The 18,195-nt window shown below is 55.8% G+C and overlaps 6 protein-coding genes across 6 annotated transcripts; 3 read left to right on the top strand and 3 right to left on the bottom strand.

The window, feature by feature from the left end:
• Nucleotides 1–384: 384 nt before the first annotated feature.
• On the top strand, nt 385–1,326 carry E0L32_005307 (uncharacterized protein; the record flags this gene model as incomplete). Its single annotated transcript, XM_031139815.1, has 1 exon — nt 385–1,326. The coding sequence occupies one exon, from the start codon at nt 385–387 to the stop codon at nt 1,324–1,326; it is 942 nt and encodes a 313-aa protein (XP_030996326.1).
• Nucleotides 1,327–1,653: 327 nt separating this feature from the next.
• E0L32_005308 (uncharacterized protein) lies at nt 1,654–3,366 on the top strand (the record flags this gene model as incomplete). The annotated part of the gene is made up of 2 exons (XM_031139816.1): nt 1,654–1,691; nt 1,740–3,366. The coding sequence occupies 2 exons, from the start codon at nt 1,654–1,656 to the stop codon at nt 3,364–3,366; spliced, it is 1,665 nt and encodes a 554-aa protein (XP_030996327.1).
• Nucleotides 3,367–3,515: 149 nt separating this feature from the next.
• Nucleotides 3,516–5,903, bottom strand: E0L32_005309 (uncharacterized protein; the record flags this gene model as incomplete). The annotated part of the gene is made up of 6 exons (XM_031139817.1): nt 3,516–4,123; nt 4,192–4,450; nt 4,519–4,948; nt 5,084–5,495; nt 5,557–5,686; nt 5,757–5,903. 6 exons carry the CDS (start codon nt 5,901–5,903, stop codon nt 3,516–3,518), a joined length of 1,986 nt encoding a protein of 661 aa, XP_030996328.1.
• A 1,104-nt stretch (nt 5,904–7,007) lies between these two features.
• E0L32_005310 (uncharacterized protein) lies at nt 7,008–8,954 on the bottom strand (the record flags this gene model as incomplete). Its single annotated transcript, XM_031139818.1, has 1 exon — nt 7,008–8,954. The coding sequence occupies one exon, from the start codon at nt 8,952–8,954 to the stop codon at nt 7,008–7,010; it is 1,947 nt and encodes a 648-aa protein (XP_030996329.1).
• Nucleotides 8,955–10,163: 1,209 nt separating this feature from the next.
• Nucleotides 10,164–10,754, top strand: E0L32_005311 (uncharacterized protein; the record flags this gene model as incomplete). The annotated part of the gene is made up of 1 exon (XM_031139819.1): nt 10,164–10,754. One exon carries the CDS (start codon nt 10,164–10,166, stop codon nt 10,752–10,754), a length of 591 nt encoding a protein of 196 aa, XP_030996330.1.
• Nucleotides 10,755–11,406: 652 nt separating this feature from the next.
• Nucleotides 11,407–14,250, bottom strand: E0L32_005312 (uncharacterized protein; the record flags this gene model as incomplete). The annotated part of the gene is made up of 1 exon (XM_031139820.1): nt 11,407–14,250. One exon carries the CDS (start codon nt 14,248–14,250, stop codon nt 11,407–11,409), a length of 2,844 nt encoding a protein of 947 aa, XP_030996331.1.
• Between the last annotated feature and the right edge of the window lie 3,945 nt (nt 14,251–18,195).

The following is an 18,195-nucleotide window of genomic DNA, read 5'->3' on the forward strand; positions in this document are numbered from 1 at the left end:
ACTACCCAGCTAAGCGAGCTCCCCCCGATGAGCAGATTTCTAGTAAGGAAGCAATACGGTGCAGGAAGTCTCTGGGGGGAGTCCAGGCCTATAAGATCTTCGTCTATTCGTCAGTTCGTATGCTTTTTTATTGCTTGGCACATCCCCCCGACTACCGGCAGAAAAGCTTGGCAGGGGGCTGCCATCGCTGATCCCGGATTAATGTCCGGCAAAAGTGACCCACAGACGACGACTAACAGCATCTCGGCACATCGAGAACACTTCCACTCAGGAGGAGCCAGGCAGGCAATATGAGTGGCGTATTCCTATGCATGCTATGCAATCGGAGGCCGAACTCTTTCGGCTTCGGGGAGTCAGAGATGATCACGCCCGTTCTATGGCATCATGAAGCATTCATTTTTTGTCGTCAGCTGCTTGACAGCTCTAGCAAGCATACCAACTTCAGCACTACGTATAGCGAGCTCGCTACAATGGATCGAGCACACCCCTCAGCCATACGCCATCAAGAACTTCTACAAGGGCTCGAGCACGGCGACCCTCGTCAGTGGCGGTGTCGCCAACCTTGGCACCGATCGCAGCATTGACCTCGCTGCCAACGCCGAAACGCAAGGACTGAAGCAGTACGCGTCTCGCAAGAACATCCGCCTGATATACATCATTTGCGAGGCCAGCTACCGTCTCGTGGCCAACAAGGCGGCCGGCATCTCGACCCTGGCTGACCTCAAGGGCAAGCGGATTGGCACGATGCAGGGTACTTCGGCTGGGTACTTTATCAACAAGCTTCTGGGCACTGCCGGCCTGCAAAGCTCTGACTACAGGACTGTGTCAGGGAACGTCTGTATGAAGACTCCCTGCGGAGCAGGGACTTTTCCCCAAATGCTCGCCAACAAACAGATTGATGGTTTCGGCATCTGGGAGCCAGCGCCGGAGCTTGGCGCCCGTGCGATCGGCGACAATGCCATATTCTTCCAAAACTACACCATCTACAGAGAGGTCTACAGCCTGTACACGACTCAGGAGAAGCTGTCGGATCCGGCTATGCGCAAGGACATTCTTGCTTTCGTGAAAGCGTTGAATCAGACGCTTGAGGTCTTCACCAAGGCCGACGATTCGGTGTACCAATTCGTTGCGTCGAAGGTGGGGATGGATCCGGAGATCGTCAAGGCCGTTTGGCCGGAGCACAAGTGGAGTGGGCGCTGGGGACCGGACCTGCTGCCGTTCATCACGGAAGAGGATCAATACCTCGCAAAGACTGATAGGAGGCAAACGATGTCGAGTGCGGACTTGGAAAGGTTCTTAGATACGGAAATCATAGACGAGCTTTAGGAGGCTCGTCCATAAACAGATAGTAGCAAATGATGTATATCGGCCTTCTGCACGTTTTGAATGTCTTTCACGGTTGCTGTCGGTTCCCCCAAAAGGCAATGTGCTTGGCGAAAAGCGGTCGTTTGGCCCTGAGCCGGGCTTGGCTTCACAGAAATTCAGCTTTTAGTGCTTACATCCCAGCATTGCCCAATTGCCGTCGGTCTTTCCTGGCGGCAATGCATGTCCCCTGGCAATATCGTGGGGTTTAGATATTTCTCTTGCTGACAATTGCACAAAAGAACCACTCAAACCACATCCAAATCTCCTCCAGAATGCCCTGTCTAGATCATGGTTCGTTCACGAGGCTCCGGATGCGTTACTTGCAGGTGAGTTACCGCGGTGAACTCACAGAAACAATAGCCACTAACACCAAGGCACGCAAGGATCCGACGCGTTAAATGCGACGAGGGAAAGCCATCATGCCAGCGGTGCTTGTCCACAGGCCGCAATTGCGACGGCTATCTCCCAACCACGTCCAACATCTCCCGCCGCGACTTGGCGGCGCTTGCTCAAGAGTCATCCCTCGGCGAGCGGCTAGTGCTGACTCGGAGGCCCGCTCAAGCGCCGGCGTCCCTGTCACCCTCTCCATTGGGGTCGGCTCGCTCCAGCCCACAGCCGCGCGAGTGCCAGCTGTTTGATCTCTTCCGCTCGGCTACGGGGCCGGCCACGGAGACCCTCGCGCCCTCGTCGTTCTGGACCCGTGACATCCTCCAGCTGGCGCACGTCGAACCCGCCGTGTGGCATGCCGTCGTGGCCCTGGGCGGGCTGCACTGCCGTTGGCACGACGATACTGCCAAGGCGCTGAGCCTTACACCCCCTCCTGTCCATGAGGTCGAGCTTCACTACCACCATGCCGTCACACTCGCCCAGCGGATGCAGCAACCCGAGCGAGCGCTGGCGCTGAGCCTGGCCCTCGGCGCCGTGGCGAACCTGATGGGCTCGCTGCGCGAGAGCAGGGTGCACGTGGCGGCGGGCCGCAATCTGCTGTGCAGACTGGGCAAAACCGACGAGGTGCGCGGCATGGCCGAGATCGTGGCGCGCATGGACTTTGAGGCTTTCTCCTTCGGCGAGGCAACGGCGCCGTACGAGCTGCAAGACCCGGCGTTGCTGCGCTACGACGTGCCCCGGAACCTGGTCATTACGAGCTACGAGCAAGCGATCAGCAGTCTGCTCCGGATGTTGAGGGTGGTGATGATGTCAGACGAGGGCTTACCCACGGAGATAAACGGCATTGCTATGGATGGGAGGTTTGAGGTCGACTTGCGAGCATGGGAGAGAGCAATGGGCAACTTCGAGGGTGGCGTGGACATATCAAGCCACGAGATGTCTGCCCTATCCGTGCGATTCTACCATGCTCTTGTCAGATTAGGCATCACTTTTGTACATCCAGGTCCTGAAACGCGGTTCGATGCCCAGCTAGATCTGTTCTCCAGGCTTCTTGTTCTGGCTGAGGCACTGGAACAAAGGATGGGTAGCTCGATACAAACGATGACGATGGAGCCAGGTCTGGTCATGGCTTTGTTCTTGATCGGTTCAAGGTGTCGCCACCCTGTCGTGCGGTGGAGGAGCGCACGACTGCTGCTGAAATTAAATAGACAAGAAGGTCTGTGGCGAAGCGACGCATTTGGGGCGGGCTTGAAGAGAATAATCGAGGTCGAAGAAGAGGAGATGCAACGGCTGAGCGGCGGTGAGGATGAAAGACCTCACTCGCTCTCGGCTAACACCCTCACCAACTTAGATGACGGGAATGATATTGACGATAGGCTGAGGGCAAGTATAGCTGTACAGTGGACGGCTTGGGCTGACCCGAGATTCGCGTTACCGTCGTTGGAAACTTGGAATGGAGTAGCGATCATCCCGGAAGAAGGCAGGATTCGAGCATTTGTTCCCACGATATCTGTCGAAGACAGAGTTGTGTCAGCAACCTTCTTTATGTCACACGGTATTGCGCCAAGCCCTCACTTGATTCCTCGTGTCAGGGAGGAGAAGTGTCGATTTTGATCAGAACGGGTTTTCAAGACAGGGGAGATAATACAAGACTATCTAATACATCAAACAACGACTATATCTATTCTAAAATCCGACTACTGATACCCTCTAGTACTTTATCCTCGACTGGGGGCGGCAGTGACCCGATAAAGAGGTTAGATCTAGGCGAGACACCATACCAGGGCGGAGCCAATAGCCACCGCAAGCCGGAAACTTCCCACAAGGGAAACAGACGCACCGCTGCTATGTCCGTTTCCACTCGTGCCGTTGCCATTTCCCGAACCACTGGCCATCACAGGGATCACAGCACCCGTGATTGGGTCCAGCCTTGCCCCCAGGGGACTCTGTACGATAAAGTCCTTGACCACGGCTGTGCCATCTGCCAGAGCCTGAAGCTGCTCATCCGTGCACGTGTCCGTCGGAACCTGGGAGTAGCACATGTTTGCATCTGTGACCTCGGGCACCTTGTTCTTCCTGGCCCAGGTACTTGGAGATCCATTAGAGCTGTAGCCCTGGTCGGCGACGATCTTGCCCGTGGCGACGTCCTTGCCGAACATGCTGCGCTGGAAGATCTGGTAGACGGTCTCGGGCTGGTAGGCGGCGACGGCGTGGCCGGCATCAAAGACGCGGGAGAAGGACACGTTGCCGTGCTGGCGGACCAGGCCGCCGTTGTAAGACGAGTTGGTGACGATGTCGGCGTAGCCGGCGGAGCGGAAGGCCGAGGCGGACGGGTAGTTGACAGTGAGAGAGATGTTCTCGACGCCGATCCCTAGATTGGATTAATTCAGCACAGTTTCGTGAAGGCCGACGGCGAGCTTGCGATAATGCAGTACTCACAGTTGCACTCGTAGTCGCGGTCACCATAGACCAAAGCGACACTGAAGCCGTTGTCAAGGACATTCTCGAGCAGCGACTTGTCCTGGATCATTGCGGCACCAGTCAACCCGAACACAGCAGCCGGGTACGAGTAGTCAGTGCTGGTGAAGTTGACGCGAACACCAAGATCTTTTTGGACCCATCTCTGGTTGAAGAATCCCTCGAAATAAATCGGCTCATCCCCCGCCGTTCGGAGGTGGAGAATATCGAATGTAGACCGCTGTTGGACGTCAAAGATAGTCAGTGGATTATGGCCTTGAAGAATTTAGGTAGTGCGCGTGAGCCTACATTGCTGACAGCATTATACGAGCCCATAACCACATCGAAGCATACCGTTGATGCGGCCATACAGGCTTCATTCACTGTATTGTTATTGCCCTGGCTGGTAGGGTCTCCATCGGCCCTGGCCTTCCTACACTGCTTGACCCGGTCGTAGCAGCCAATTTCGGGTGCCGTCAGGTTACCCATGACGAGATCGTAGACCTCCTCAGGATACGACTGGACGCCGTAGGTGTTGTTCCAGGCCATCTGGGGAAAGCTGGCAGCTTGGGCCTCGATATCAATGCATCCATTTCCGATGCCCAATGTGCCCAGACGTAGGGCAGTGGCGTTGGCAACCTTGTGTTGCTGAGACGAGATCAACTTGTTCTGGTCGACAACGTAAGAGAAGAAGGCGGTGCTCCAGAAGCCTCCATACTGTACAGAATATGTTAGCTTGCTAATTCCGTAGCGTAGGGTGAGGATATATTTACAGAGGTCCCCCAGACTGAGATATGTTTATCTTCCGTTTGATACCCCGGGAATCTGGCCAAAGGTTAATAATGAAGCTCAAACTGTCAAGAAGCAAACATACTCTTGAAACCAGACTTGTGCGAATTGCCACAGAGTCCGGGCAGCTTGCGTTGTAGTATTCTGCGTTGTCTCCAAAGTTCTCGAGTCCAATGTAGCTGCTAAGAGGGTAGCATTTGTCTTGGGTAGAGGCTCTCCGTTTTGAAGAGGACTGAAAAGTGGCCCGCGATTCTGAGCCCTCTGTAGTAAGTTCAAGGTGCCGTTCTGGCGAACTGAATAGGAGAACCCAGCGCCCACAGGTTGGTCAATATAGAGCATATTCACATCGGTGTTCCACGAAAACGGATTCAGGGTTGTGCTGTTGGAGTCTTTGTTGATGTTGCAGGGGAACCCTGACATGGGGTCGAAGGAGGTATATCCGGGACCGCCGCCGAGATAGATTGAGGTCGGGGCTGTTCTCGCGTTGTTTCGAGCCTCTGAGTTGAAGTGTTAGATTTTTGCTCATCATCAGGGAGCCTAGTTCGGTAAGGTGCTTACCAAAGTACCAGAAGAACAAGTTCACATCATATGTGACCGACATATCCGGGACTTTGTTTAGCACTGACGGCGGCAGGTGTACGTAGCCGCTCCATGCCTTGACTCCAGTGGTCGTCTCGCAGATAGAGGTCTGTCCAGGAGATTCAGAAACTTTCCGGGACTGGCACTATAATAATTTTGTAAGATCAGATAAGCCGTACCTGTTTGTATGTAATGGAAGCTCCAGGCCATCGTTGCGAGAGGATCTCTGTCAAACCTTCCGGCTCGGGAGGAAATGTCGATTGTGCAAGCGATGCCTTGAACAACCCAAGGGCACCCAAGAGAATTGGAATAACGCTATACCTCATAATGGGCCAAAATATTGAAAGGCGAGAAATTTGAGAGACAAAGGCAGCCAGTTTAGACTTTGAAGAATGAAAGAAGCGAGGCCTTTGGAACTCCGGCTCTCGTTTTGAAGATATAGGTTTGGCAATATTATGATCAATCCCAAAAGCAGTCCGAAAAAGCTGAGCTTCTTGAAATAGGCGCACAATATGACGAACCGGTATCCATGGCTGCGTACGTGTCAGCCCTATCGTTAGACTTCAGGCCAGTTTGTGGCCCCTGAATCGTCGTAAACAGCTTCGAGACAGGGATGAGCCCCCATAGTGTGGGCGATGTAATGGCGAGCTCTCCAATCATTCTGAAAGCACCGCTTGGGGAGGACCTAAAGTTCCAGGGTAGTAAAGGTCAGGTAAGCATATAATCACCTTTCAAATTAGACAGCCGCTATGCGAACGTGACGTGTGCCGTGACCCTGCAGGTACACAGCCTTCCGGACCGCCTGGAATTGCCAGACACTCCACTCAATGGCGAGCTGGCCAATAGTAAGACTTGAATGTACCCATATCTCCTTGTCATTCTTGAAAGCTCAAGCTTTGACATGGATTGCCTTCGTCATACAGCACGGCATATGGCGAAAAACTCTAAAAGGTTTCCTTGGTACCTAACAAAGCTTTCCACTTCTGCGGCCCCCAATACGAGATCACGATCGCGTCGTCACTTGCATCTGCGCGGTTGGCCCAGGATGCATATTGCCAATCCTTGACGCCAAGAATGGTGTCATTCTCGGGCTGGATGCGATCCCAGTCAGACGATTGGCAAAGCATTCCTTCTCGGGAGTTGTCTGGTAAGTACGGGGACAATCTCTTGGCCATGGCGAACACGTTCCCAAGGAGCCTGAACTCTGAAGTTGCTTATTCACGCCATCTGTCTCGCCGCACTTGTTAACTCCAGTAATGCAATGTGCCATCGGCGAGATCCAGTTGAATAATTGTTTTGTTAATAGCTTGTAAAGGAGCAAGCGAGTGGTTCACACCTCCTGCCTGATACGAAGATCTAATTGTGATTCGCTAGAATGGGAACGAAGAAAAAGACACGCTTGCTGTCATTCTAAACCCCTTATCGGATCCTCAATGTATCAATATCTCTTCAAATTCGCGACCATCCAACGCCTCCCCTTGCATAATTCCGTGGACATAGCAACTCCCGACAAGCTGATACATCCCACTCCTCTCCCGACTTCGACAGAGGATAATTGGCTGTCGACAGCCTCTGACAATCCATATCTCATCTTCAGGCTGCGAACCGCTCGGTAGTTGAGCAAAATAACCGCGGCTCGTCACTGCTGGCAGCAGCTTTTTAAAGATGACCTCTGCCAGATGTTCCAGATATTTGGTGAAGCAGAAGTTGGCCTCCTCAAAGGTGATTCCAAAGAGCTTATGGGCCCTCATGAGCGCCCATTGGATCGCACTCGGGAGATCTCTGTTTCGCGAAACAGCCCCCCAAGTCCACATTGTGAAGCCAATCTCCAGCTGTCGTGGCGTCTCCTTGTACTCTCCCTGGTCACATATGAGGGCTTTGCGGGCTGCGTCGTACACCGTCTCTCCAGTTGGATACAGCTGACCAGGGTGTGTATCCTCAAGCAGGAGCCGAAAGGCCTTACCGAACCAATCTCTCATATATAGAACCGATTCAGGGCCGCTCGCCATGTTCCACTCTCCGAGCGTCCTGATGGGTTTGCGCCCGACTCTCTCGAATTTGAATGCAAGAACCTTTAGCACATTGTCTGGGCTTGGGGATAGCCCGACGACGAAGGTTGTCCCACCCGCCGCATTGTCACATGTGTCTTCCAAGCTCCTATCAACCATGGCCATTGCGCCTTTTGATACTGTCACGTCCTCAGCCCACGACGGTATGCCCTCGCGAGGCATACGGTGCAGTCCCGCCCTCATGAACATCTCCTCGCCATACTCCCTGGTGACCAGGAATCGGGCAACACGAGTGATGATAGTCTCGATGGGGCAGATGTAGTCAACTTCAAGCGCCTTTTCGTTGGTGCGTACGTCATCAGCCATCCCAAAGGTCGAGAAGTATCTGTCTCTTGGCTTCGTCGCATCACACATTTGGAAGTAGTGCAGAAGGTCGACAAGCCGACACTTCTGAAACTTCTTCCAGATGTGCGACTGTGGTGTCACGGAATCGAGAAAGCGTCTGCCCTCCTCGGAACTGCTCATCAGTCGGATCCTGCGCAGGACTCCGATGCAAGACCAGACCATCATGTACATCAAGGACTGTATCTTTGATTGCTGGACCGGCATCGTGCCGACGCCGTCGTTGAAGGTGAACGACGCTGCGAGGAGATGCGTCCACTCGACTGGTCGTTTCCCGATGAACATGACGACATCCCTGGCCAGGACGAACTCTTGGATGATCCATACTCGCCTAAACCACTCTCGTTCAAAGATCTCGACTGCGGGGTCCCAACCTGGGCTGCGATCAGGCGGCAGCTCGGCATTCCTGAACTTTCCCGCCTCCTCTCTGGTTGGCATCGTGACACCTAGGTAGTATGCAAAGGTCTCGCCGGAGAGGTCGCCGGTGGGAGTCGGAATGCCCCGGTGGATGTGCTTGCGCCAGAACGCGTTGATCAGCTCCAGCCCCGCAGCCGTGTTCTGGGTCTCCTCGCCGAGGTCGACGAGGACACGCTCGGCCGTCTTGTAGATGTCCCCCATCATGGTGACCTGCGCGGCCTGCTCGATCAGGTCGAGCTGGTTGATGCAAATCGCATCGGCCCAGAGCCTTCGGGCCTGCGTCGTGCTGCGCAGTCGCCTCAGCAGCGAATTGAGGCTCGGCGTTATCTCCAGCGGCGCGCCGTCGATGAAGACCTCGCGCATGTTCTCCTTCGGGCCCCACACGTAGGAGACGGCTTCGTATTGAGCGTCATGGCCTTGATCGGGCGCATCCGCCAATAACTTAGCATGTTCTAGACCGATGTCGAGACGTGAGCCTTCGTCGCCGGGCAGCAGCAGCAGAATGCGGATTTCGCCCTCACGTAAGGGCTTGTACTCGTAGGCTGACATGGGCGTGTTTGAATGCGTTCGGGAGGTTGTTTTTAGTTGTTCGCGTTCAGAATTGGAAGCTATGAGAAATCATGCTGTGGATTGGGGTCGAGAAAGAGATATTTCATGAAGGCCGATTCAGCTTGCGGTTTCTGCCTGCTAGGGCTGAGATTACCCCTGAGTCTTCTGTCAAATCATGGCTATCAGAGCTCGATATTTCCTGCAAGCGAAGCGCCATCTTGGCTGAGCTAGGACTGTTTGGACATCCCAGGACGGTCTGGACCAAGATCCATGCAGCAACGTCGATTTAATGAACCCCCCATGCATTGAAGACATGCCGATATCCCTCAAGCTGACACGTTGTTGGACGGTTGATCTTCCAGCTGGACAAAATATCTTTCAAAACGATCCGTGGCTGTATTCCTGGTGCCCGGCCGAAAGCGCCAAAGTCAGCCTGGAAATCCGCAGGGCTTTTATTCCCACATCGCTGTTTCAGCAGATAAGCACGACTGACGATATGGTGAGCACTTTCTTGTGACTAGATCCACGGCACTTCCTCAAGACGTGAAAGCATTGGCCAGGTTCAAAACTCGTCGGTGTCAGTTCTCCGGATCCGAATACACTGATTTCCCCCCGACGCCCGACCGGACAAGGCGAAACCAAGCCGGACAATGCCGTCATTGATTCGTGCATCCATGGTAAGCAAGTTGGCAAGCGGAAAGAGCGCAGTGCAGGGCATTTCGATGGGGCGCGGTCTGGCCTAGTGGGAGCCGTCGTTTGATTAGGCTCAATCGAGCGGCACGTAAATGCCCGAGAACAGCAGTCTCAGGAGGAGATCCGCCCGTGATGTCAGTTGTTTTGTGGCGACAGTGGACCGGACTAACAACACCGAGTGCGGCGGTGCTGAGATCTCAAGGACAGCTGCGGCCGGCGATTGGACGAACCCAAAACATCTGTCTCTGGTCCGGGGACTTCATCACTGCCCAAAAACGGGAGATCTGGGGCTGAAGTCATAACTCTTCTCCGGGCAATGCACTCGAAACCTGCGCCGTAGCTAGTGGCTTCAAGATGCCGAGCAAGGCGGACTGATCACAGTCATATATCTGGTGCTGTCGACCAGATCTCGACTTCCCCAGCTCAGTCCTGTCAATCAAACTCATCCAGACAATCCGATTTCCCTCAGCTTCTAGGAAACCAACAAAAGACAAGACTCCTCATATCATCAACACGATGTTCATCCCCTTCATGCACCCAATCTTGTTTCCCGGTGCCACCAGCGACAGGTCCTCATCTGCCACGTCAGGGAACACAGATCAGTCCTCCGTTCTGGATACTGATATCAGCTCTCGCGATGCCTTCGATTCTACCTTTGCTGATGACGCTCGGGGCATGAGGGAGAACCTGACCCCCGCGGTCATCGGCGTACTCGTCGGTGTCATCATCTTCATCGTCATCCTGATCACCTGTTGCTGCTTCTGTTGCTGTACTATGGGCAAGCGCAAGCAACGACGGAAAGCAGCCGCCGCCGCCGCCGCCGCCGCCAGCCCCCGCCTTGGCCAAACATCCACAGCCACATCTACAATCAACCCCACGACGCAACCGATGACGAGCGGCCAAGGGAACTGGACGAGCGGCCGCGGACGCGGGAACGGGTTCAATCTTGGCAATGGGACAATGGGTTACAAGTCTGGCGAGCAGCCGCCTCCGGCTTATTCGCAGTATGACAAAAACACCACCAACAACAACAACGCACAGTGGTCTGGCGTAACCAGTCCTTCGCCGGCATATTTTTCTAGGAGTGGACGTCCAGCGGAACCTTAGGGAACACACAGTATTGCGTTTTCTTCCTTTTCTAGTTCTTCTTTGTCACATAAACGTTTATAGATACCCAGATCAATGTTTCATGATAAAAGCGGCACGATCGTGTTCCGCTATGTTTTGATTACACGTATGTCCTCTTCCACATCACTGAGGTCCGTTCTTCTCAGAAGTCTGGACGGCAGCAACCTATGTACTGTACAATGTGTGTTTTTGGTCTGCTCGAGATGTCAAAAGTAAAAAGTTGATATATCATGCCGTGTGTTGCCCCTGCCATGCTGGCCTTCTCCGGTGGTTTCATCACTGAAGCTCTGAGTCATCGTCGCCGCCACCCCACGCCCCCTTTGCTCCTCTTTCGCTCCCAAATGCTTAGCTGTCCCGTTTCCATCGCGTACAATCGTAAAGCCTGCCAGCCAGGTAGGTGCTGCCCAATGCTTCCGTCAAAAAGAGAGAAGAAAGAACAAAATTATATATGTAAAGGTTTGTATGTTCAAGCCGAAGGGCCCATTGCGACAAATTGATGAAGAAAAGGTGTCGCTCCAGAACAGCCCCCAAGCTCGCTATGCATCAACAAAAGAAACAAGAGGTAAAAACGAAAATATGTAGTGATGCCAACATCATGGTGCTGGCTTTTGTAGTCACCGCCCAGCCATCATCACGGCCACCACCCCGGTCCGTCCGCGCCGGGCCGTCCCATGCCCACGGCGCTGATCCGCACGGCCTTCTTGCGCGGGAGCGGCGTCTCCGGGCTGGCAGGCTGGTGGTGCATCGACAGGCCCACGCTGGGCGAGTCCGGGCGCGGCACGTCGGCCTCCTCGGGGATGCCCGCGAGGTCGTCGTCGCGCATCAGGCCCCGCCCCGTCGCGGCGGGGATCTCGACGGGGTCCTCCACGATGCGCACGTGCACGTCGTCCTGGTGCCGGCGCGAAGAGGCGCCTTTGCGCGGCGTGTCGCCGGGCGGGTTGACCAGCATCGAGTCCCTCTGGTGCTGGTGGCGCTGGCGCGAGGACTCGCGCCGGGAGGGTCGTGCTGTGCGGGAGGCGGGCCGCGGGCCGAGCTGGTGGTCGCCACATGCGGCGGCGGCGGCCGTCGTCTCCAGCGGCGAGTAGTCTGGCGTGTTGAAGGGGTACGAGTCGGAGCTGTTGGTGTCGTCGTAGTCCATAAAGTCGCTTAGGTCCGGACTCGGCTCGGCCGCGTCATAAGCGCTGAGCGCGTGGTCGCCGGGCTTGTCGAGGCACATGAGGATCCTCTCGCCCTTGGGGGCGCGGTTGCTGGCGGATCCAGAAGCGGACGACGCAGCAGTCCCGTGGACCATGGCGCTGAGGTCAGAGTTGGCGGCGGCGAGGGCCGACATGCTGCTCTTGGAGCTCTTGCGCGAGGACTTCAAGCCCGTGGCCGCCGACGCCGCCGCAGTGATGGTGTCAGCGCTCGAGCGTTGCGAGACGACCTGCCGCGAGCCGCTCCTCTTGTGCACCATGCCGGCGTCGTCGCCACCGGCGCCCTCCACCTGGTGCTGCTCCTCCTCGAACTCGGCGATGATGTTCTCGCGCATGCGCGCGCGCTTCATGCGCAGCGCCGCCAGCAGCATCTCCTCCTGGCGCGTGACGGCCATGAACCGGCCGTTGGCGCTGCTGCGCCGCCCGGCGGCGCTGCCGGTGCTCATGGCGCCCATGCTGCGCGACGAGCGCACGGAGCTGCGGTCGTTGTCCTGCATGGACGAGTGCCGCGAGTGCATGTAGAAGTCGACCGAGGAAGGGGACAGCGCCGCCGTGCCGGAGGGGTCGTCGACGCTGTCGCGGGGGCCGCCGTACCTGGCGCCCAGGGCGGGGATCATGGTGATGGCGCGGGCCTCGTGGACGACGGCGGTGGCGGCGGTGTCGTTGTTGGCGGAGTTTACGGTCGAGATGGAGTTCATCGAGACTCCTGATGACGAGTGCGCTGAGGTGGAGCTCATCTTTCGTGAGGAGGGGGCGGAGGATGTAAGAGCCGACGTCAGCGAGCTTGTGCGCGTGGATATTTGCGGCGCTCTGGTCGTAGTGGCATGATTTTCTGGGATGGTGAGGTACTGGTTGTTGCTGTTGGTCGATGCAGAACCGGGCCGCTTGTGGGATAGGTTCGCGCTTGACGAACCCCTCGACATCGGGGGGCTCTCCTTCTGCGACGTAATCTCTGTCGGGGACCGCGGGCCGGTGCTTGTGAGCGACCCTTTCCTGCCCGGCACGTAGTCGTCCTCCTCCGAGTCAGAAGAGAGGGACAGCACACTGTTCTGCTGAAGATCGAACTCTGTCATGCTGCGGTCGGTCCGCTTCGACGCCTTAGAGGTGCGCGTGTGCCTGCTGGATATGCTGGCACCGCAGTCAGTGGGCGACTGGACGGACGGCGGGCTCATGACGGCCGTGACGGGCGTCTCTGTGCCGCTGAGATCTGCCGCCGACGACTTCTTGCCCAGGTACGGCGCACGTCCCGGGGCGGAGGGGAAGGGGCTGAGGTAGCCGCGTGTGGAGGACGAGTGAGGAGAGGAGCCGTACGAGGGACTGTCATCGATCGCTTGGGCCTCGACAGGGTGTGCACGGCGGGCGGCAGTCTCGCGCAAGTTCGTCCGTGAGCAGCGCTCAGTCAGGTCTTGGAGGGATGCCTCCTTGTACATCTCGGCAGCTTTGCGCGAGATCATGTGAGGCGAGGTCGGTCCGCCTGCCTGCACGTCACGCAAACTCTCCTTGGTGAGCTTGCGGCGAGGGCGCCTTTCCACTGTAGGTGGCGTCGGCGGGCCACTAACGTCTGGGGACACGGATAGCACAGAAGGCGATCTCGTCATGAGGTCAGCACCCAGGACCATATTCTTTGAGCCATTGTTGAACCGGCTTTTCGGAAGGAGCTGCGAGAAGTCGAGCTTGGCGGGCTTTTTCTTCTTTTTCTCCATGCTTTGAGGAACCGTCAAGGATCCGCCAATGTCAAGCAGGGCACTAGCCTTGGCCGGCAGGCCCTTTGCCATGGCTGAGTTGGACGTTTGTTGGGATATGGCGAGCGGCACCTTGGCCGAATCGTAGTAGGACACAATCGTCGACGAAGATTGACGGCGGCGCAGGCTCGAGGCGTCGGTAATGGAATGTACATCGCTGGCAATAGCTGGCAAACCCGACGCCCGGCCATGCAGAGGCCGACCATTGTGCAAGATCTCTGGCGGTAGTATGCTCGACTCCTGATCAAAGTTGCCCAGTCGCGGGCTCGCCCCATTGACTACCTTGCCCTCGGTGAGGATGCCCAGGCCGGTTTCGCGGTCATCGTGGCTAGCAGTGCTCTCGGAGATGGAGATGCTGATTCCTCCCGTCGATCTGGCGTCCCAATTTCTCGATTGGTCCTTGGGGAGTGTCGGAGAGTCGATGTTGATCTCGCTCGTGCCCAGGAATTTCTGTGCCTTGGTAGTGAGCGGTGCCGACACGATAGGCGGCGGTGGTGCTTTTTGTTTCCGGCCGGGGACGGGAAATGTAAATTTCGGCATCGCTACAAGTCCGTTCGGGCGTGCCCAGTTGCAACGGGGCCGTCTCTCGCCCGGAGGTCAGTCACTCCCAATGGCCCTCGGGAGCTAGGTCCTTTGCAATACCGACAAAGGATCGTAGCCTACTACCTCCTCCCAAACCTCATTGACGGCGAAGAAAAGGGAACAAGTCTGCTCTTGATCGTCGACAAGGCCAGGCGGGAAGACAGCAGTGGTGGACAAGATCCAAGGGGAGACTGCGGGAGGCAGGGTTCGTCTTTATCAGCCATCCACGGTGATCGGTTCACGAACGTCCTGTCGAAATCTTGTGGGGAATCGAGTGTGGGTGGCCGTCAAATGTGGGAATCAGAAACACTCGGGATGGATCTCGTTTGCCAATTGCCCAGCCCGGCGTGTTTCGAAATATCTCGCAGTCCTGATCCCCGCGCCGTGGTTGTGTCGTTGGAGAAGAAAACAGCAGCAAGCCGCCGCGTGGGTGTGTGGACGACGATGGAGGTTGTCGGCTGGTCCAGGAGAAGCGGGAATGTCGTCTAATTCACATGAAGACCACAACCGGACAAAGGAGTCAACGGGTACGAAGTAATCTAACAGGAAGGCCGACCTGACCTTCATGTGCCCAGTGCTTCTCAAGCTATTTGATCCTTGGACGAGTAGACCCAGCTCGTGGTCCCACTTGGTCAAATCTCCATTAAAAGACAGTCGAGACACGTACTTCTGGCTTGTCTTGAAGGAGACACGACAGGCGAGATCCCCAGGCTGGCGTTTTCGCTTGCCAAGAGCAGGGGCGCCGGGCTTGGTAAGTTTTTTCAAGATTGTGGTCATCCGTGACAACAATGCAGTCGTCGATATGGGACACGGAGGAAGAGTCTGCGGCAAACCCTGACGATACGTCGGGAGCAATAGCTATATCAAGGTGTGGCCGGCACGCATTTTGATACAGAGGTGTGGTACAAGACGCTCTGACGCTTACCAGAGAAGCGTGCCCTTCTGCTCACTACTCCGTTTATTCACTGACTCGTGCGTTGCTAACTGAGGGCGGGCGACCATTCGGCCTCTTGTGAAAGGACCCCCCTGTTTAAGTTCCCGACATCCTTGCTAAAGCAGTCTCTCAAGCCGATAGAACACTAGATTGGCTAGAACTCTTGAGTAGAAACCCAATTCGAGATGCTAATCTGCGAAACAGAGAAAAAAAGGAAACATACTCCGTATGAGATCTGGACACTGGAACAAGCATATCCTAGTCGCCATCCCAGAGGAACCAACTCTCCCACAAAGCTTGCCCACGGGATCATGCTGCCAGGTCCTTGAACACAGTCGATCCCCCAAGCCAGGCCTGCCCCCTTTGTGCGTGGATGAGCCTGGCAGGCTGCACTTTACCTGGTACGACCACCCATCTCAGAGTGCTACCAAGACTGTCGCAGGGATCTGCTTGTGGGGACGGCCGACCAGGCTCGGCCCTAGACCGCTTCCTCTCACGCCATGATGCAGAGAATGGCCTACCCCTGAACTTAGTGCAGACGCTATGAGGTCGCGCTGTGGAGATGTGCCCATTCTCCTTCAGCAGAGTGCCCTGCTCTTCATCTCTTGAGTCTTGGCCTTTTATTTCTCTTCAGCGGGCTGGCTAGCTTGCACGACGGCGGGGCAAGAAAGTGCAGAACAGCGCATGCAGCCCCAACATTCAAGCAAGGGATCGACAGCGCCAACCAACACATGGGAGGCACCAGATACCGAGCTACTGCGAGGCTACTGCAGCTCACCTTCCGTGCTGCACGAAGTAATTCAGCAAAGTTGCTCGTCAAAGCGGGAACGGCGAAGTCTGCAAAAGACACGCCGCGGCGGCGACGGCGGCTTGCATGTCATCTATGCACTGCAGGGAGAGACCATTTTGGCGCAGTTTAGCGGCCGTTCTTGTCTACCTCTGGCACCTGTCAGACAATGTCTCAAAGGTCCCATTTTTGCGAGCGAAGGAAACGCTCCATCTTTGCCCCGGATCAGGGGCTTGAATCCTTGATGCGGGCACTTGGCGCGGCGCCGAAGTGCTGCCCGTTGCAACGAAGGTCGATGTCGCTCTCTGAAACGCGATGTCGTACTCTGCTGAGAGCGAGTGGAGGCGATTGCTCTCCTCTTCTTCTGGCAAATACCTTCAGAAACGGTGCTCGAGACTGAACGGACAGGTCGGTCGTCGTCCTGCTCCATTACAAGTACGTTTGCATATGTACCATACCTGCTCCGTATCTTGACCACGACAGCGGGAGATCCGCAGATCGAACTGGGGTATCACCTGCCCATTTTAATTGGATCTGACGCCTCTGCAAATTGGATCAATTTCCCTCCCTTTTGCGTGAGCTGGAGAAAGACCCAAGGAGCCGTATTCCAGATGGCGCTTGTTGATCTTGAGCAAGGTATTCTTGCGCCATTGACAGCGCTTTCATCGCTAGGCATGTCCGAGTGGGCATGGTCAAGGACAGGGAAGCCTTTTAGTCCATGGGGCATTACCGAGAGCATCAGGCAAGCTGACAGTTCAGGCCAAGCGGACCATGCAGCCTCAGAGCGAAAATATTGGCCAAGCGCCGAGTTTTCGAGAGACGGACACCTCGGCGTCCGGAACCTAGGTGCAGACCTCCTGCCTCCCGACCGTCAATTTGATCATTGAAAATATCTCCGACGATACTGAACGGAGACGCAAGGACAGCGTAGCAAACAGGATGTCAACCACTTGGCATTGGCACCCTCTGGCTTTGCAAACCTCACCACCGTTCTCTGCTTCTGGCGGTTTGATGCTGCCAGCCACCGACGCCATGATCCCTTCTGGCCATCTACCCTTGTCCACTCGCTCCAGCCAGGGTTTCTACTTGTACTGGTAAGGCATTGATGAAGCTAGCCAGGTATTTCGGTAAGGCCATCCGAATGAATTTCGAATCCGGATTTCATTTTCGAGTTCCACTACCCAATGAGCCAATTTATGATGACTCGCTGCCCATTGCCCCTTTCGACGGGCAAGGCCATGCTAGATATCGCTACATTGGGTGGGTAATGAAGGTCACAGCGCAGCAGCTTGGACTGACAGTGGTTGTCATTCATTCTTTGGCATGTTGACCGGGGCTGCTGACTCCACGGCCACTGCCTACACTACACGTGCATACGTGCGTAGCCTTTGCGTGCTCTTCGGTACCAGGAAGTTTGATTCTTTGACAGATCTCAGCATGGGGAGACTTATTCGTTCCCCTATCAGCTTGCAGAGACCGTATCTTCCCCTCTCCACGAAACGCCATGACATTTTTTTGAAGGAAGCCGAGCCCTTCTGGAAGGGCGCACAGATGGTGCACTGGTGCCTGGGCGCGGTCATCTGTCTGGGAGTGATCGGCCGTCAAGAGATGCCCGTAGCGCGACATTGAGCACTGGTTGGTGGATTGGGCTTTGGAGAGTCAGCTTGGACCCCTTTCCACGATACGACCCAAGATCTGTGATCGCCAGTGCTGCTTCATGGTTCTTGATGAGAGGTGAATATCCCATTCTGGTTTAGCTCAAGCTTCATTCGAGAGTGTTTTGTCGGTGTTTGGGGATGGGTTCAGCACCGGCCTTCGATCCCGCAGTGAGCCTGTGTGTCAATAGCAATTTGTCAGGTGCAAATGTCTCCGCCGAAATAGGCAGAGCAGCGCAACAGCAGCATCGGATTACAGTTCTTCTTTAGCGCAGCCGGCACAACCGTCTTCCCGTCCCGTCACGAACACCAAATGTCTGATGCGGCACAGATCGGTTCCCCTCAACCATCCCGCCCTGCGTTACCTCCCATTGCATAAACCCCGCATGTGGAGGGAGCTCCAAGGTCGATATCTCAGGCGTTTCGTGCTTCACCATTGATCGCAGATAAACGGTAGCTTCGACCTCGGGGATTTCTACTGCCCTCTTCACCAGAAGGGAACAGCCAAGCAGCAGCGATGCATTCCG

This window comes from Thyridium curvatum (genome assembly GCF_004353045.1).
Source record: "Thyridium curvatum strain D216 chromosome Unknown NODE_27_length_422201_cov_78.887067, whole genome shotgun sequence".
Classification (NCBI taxonomy): Eukaryota; Fungi; Ascomycota; class Sordariomycetes; order Thyridiales; family Thyridiaceae; genus Thyridium; species Thyridium curvatum.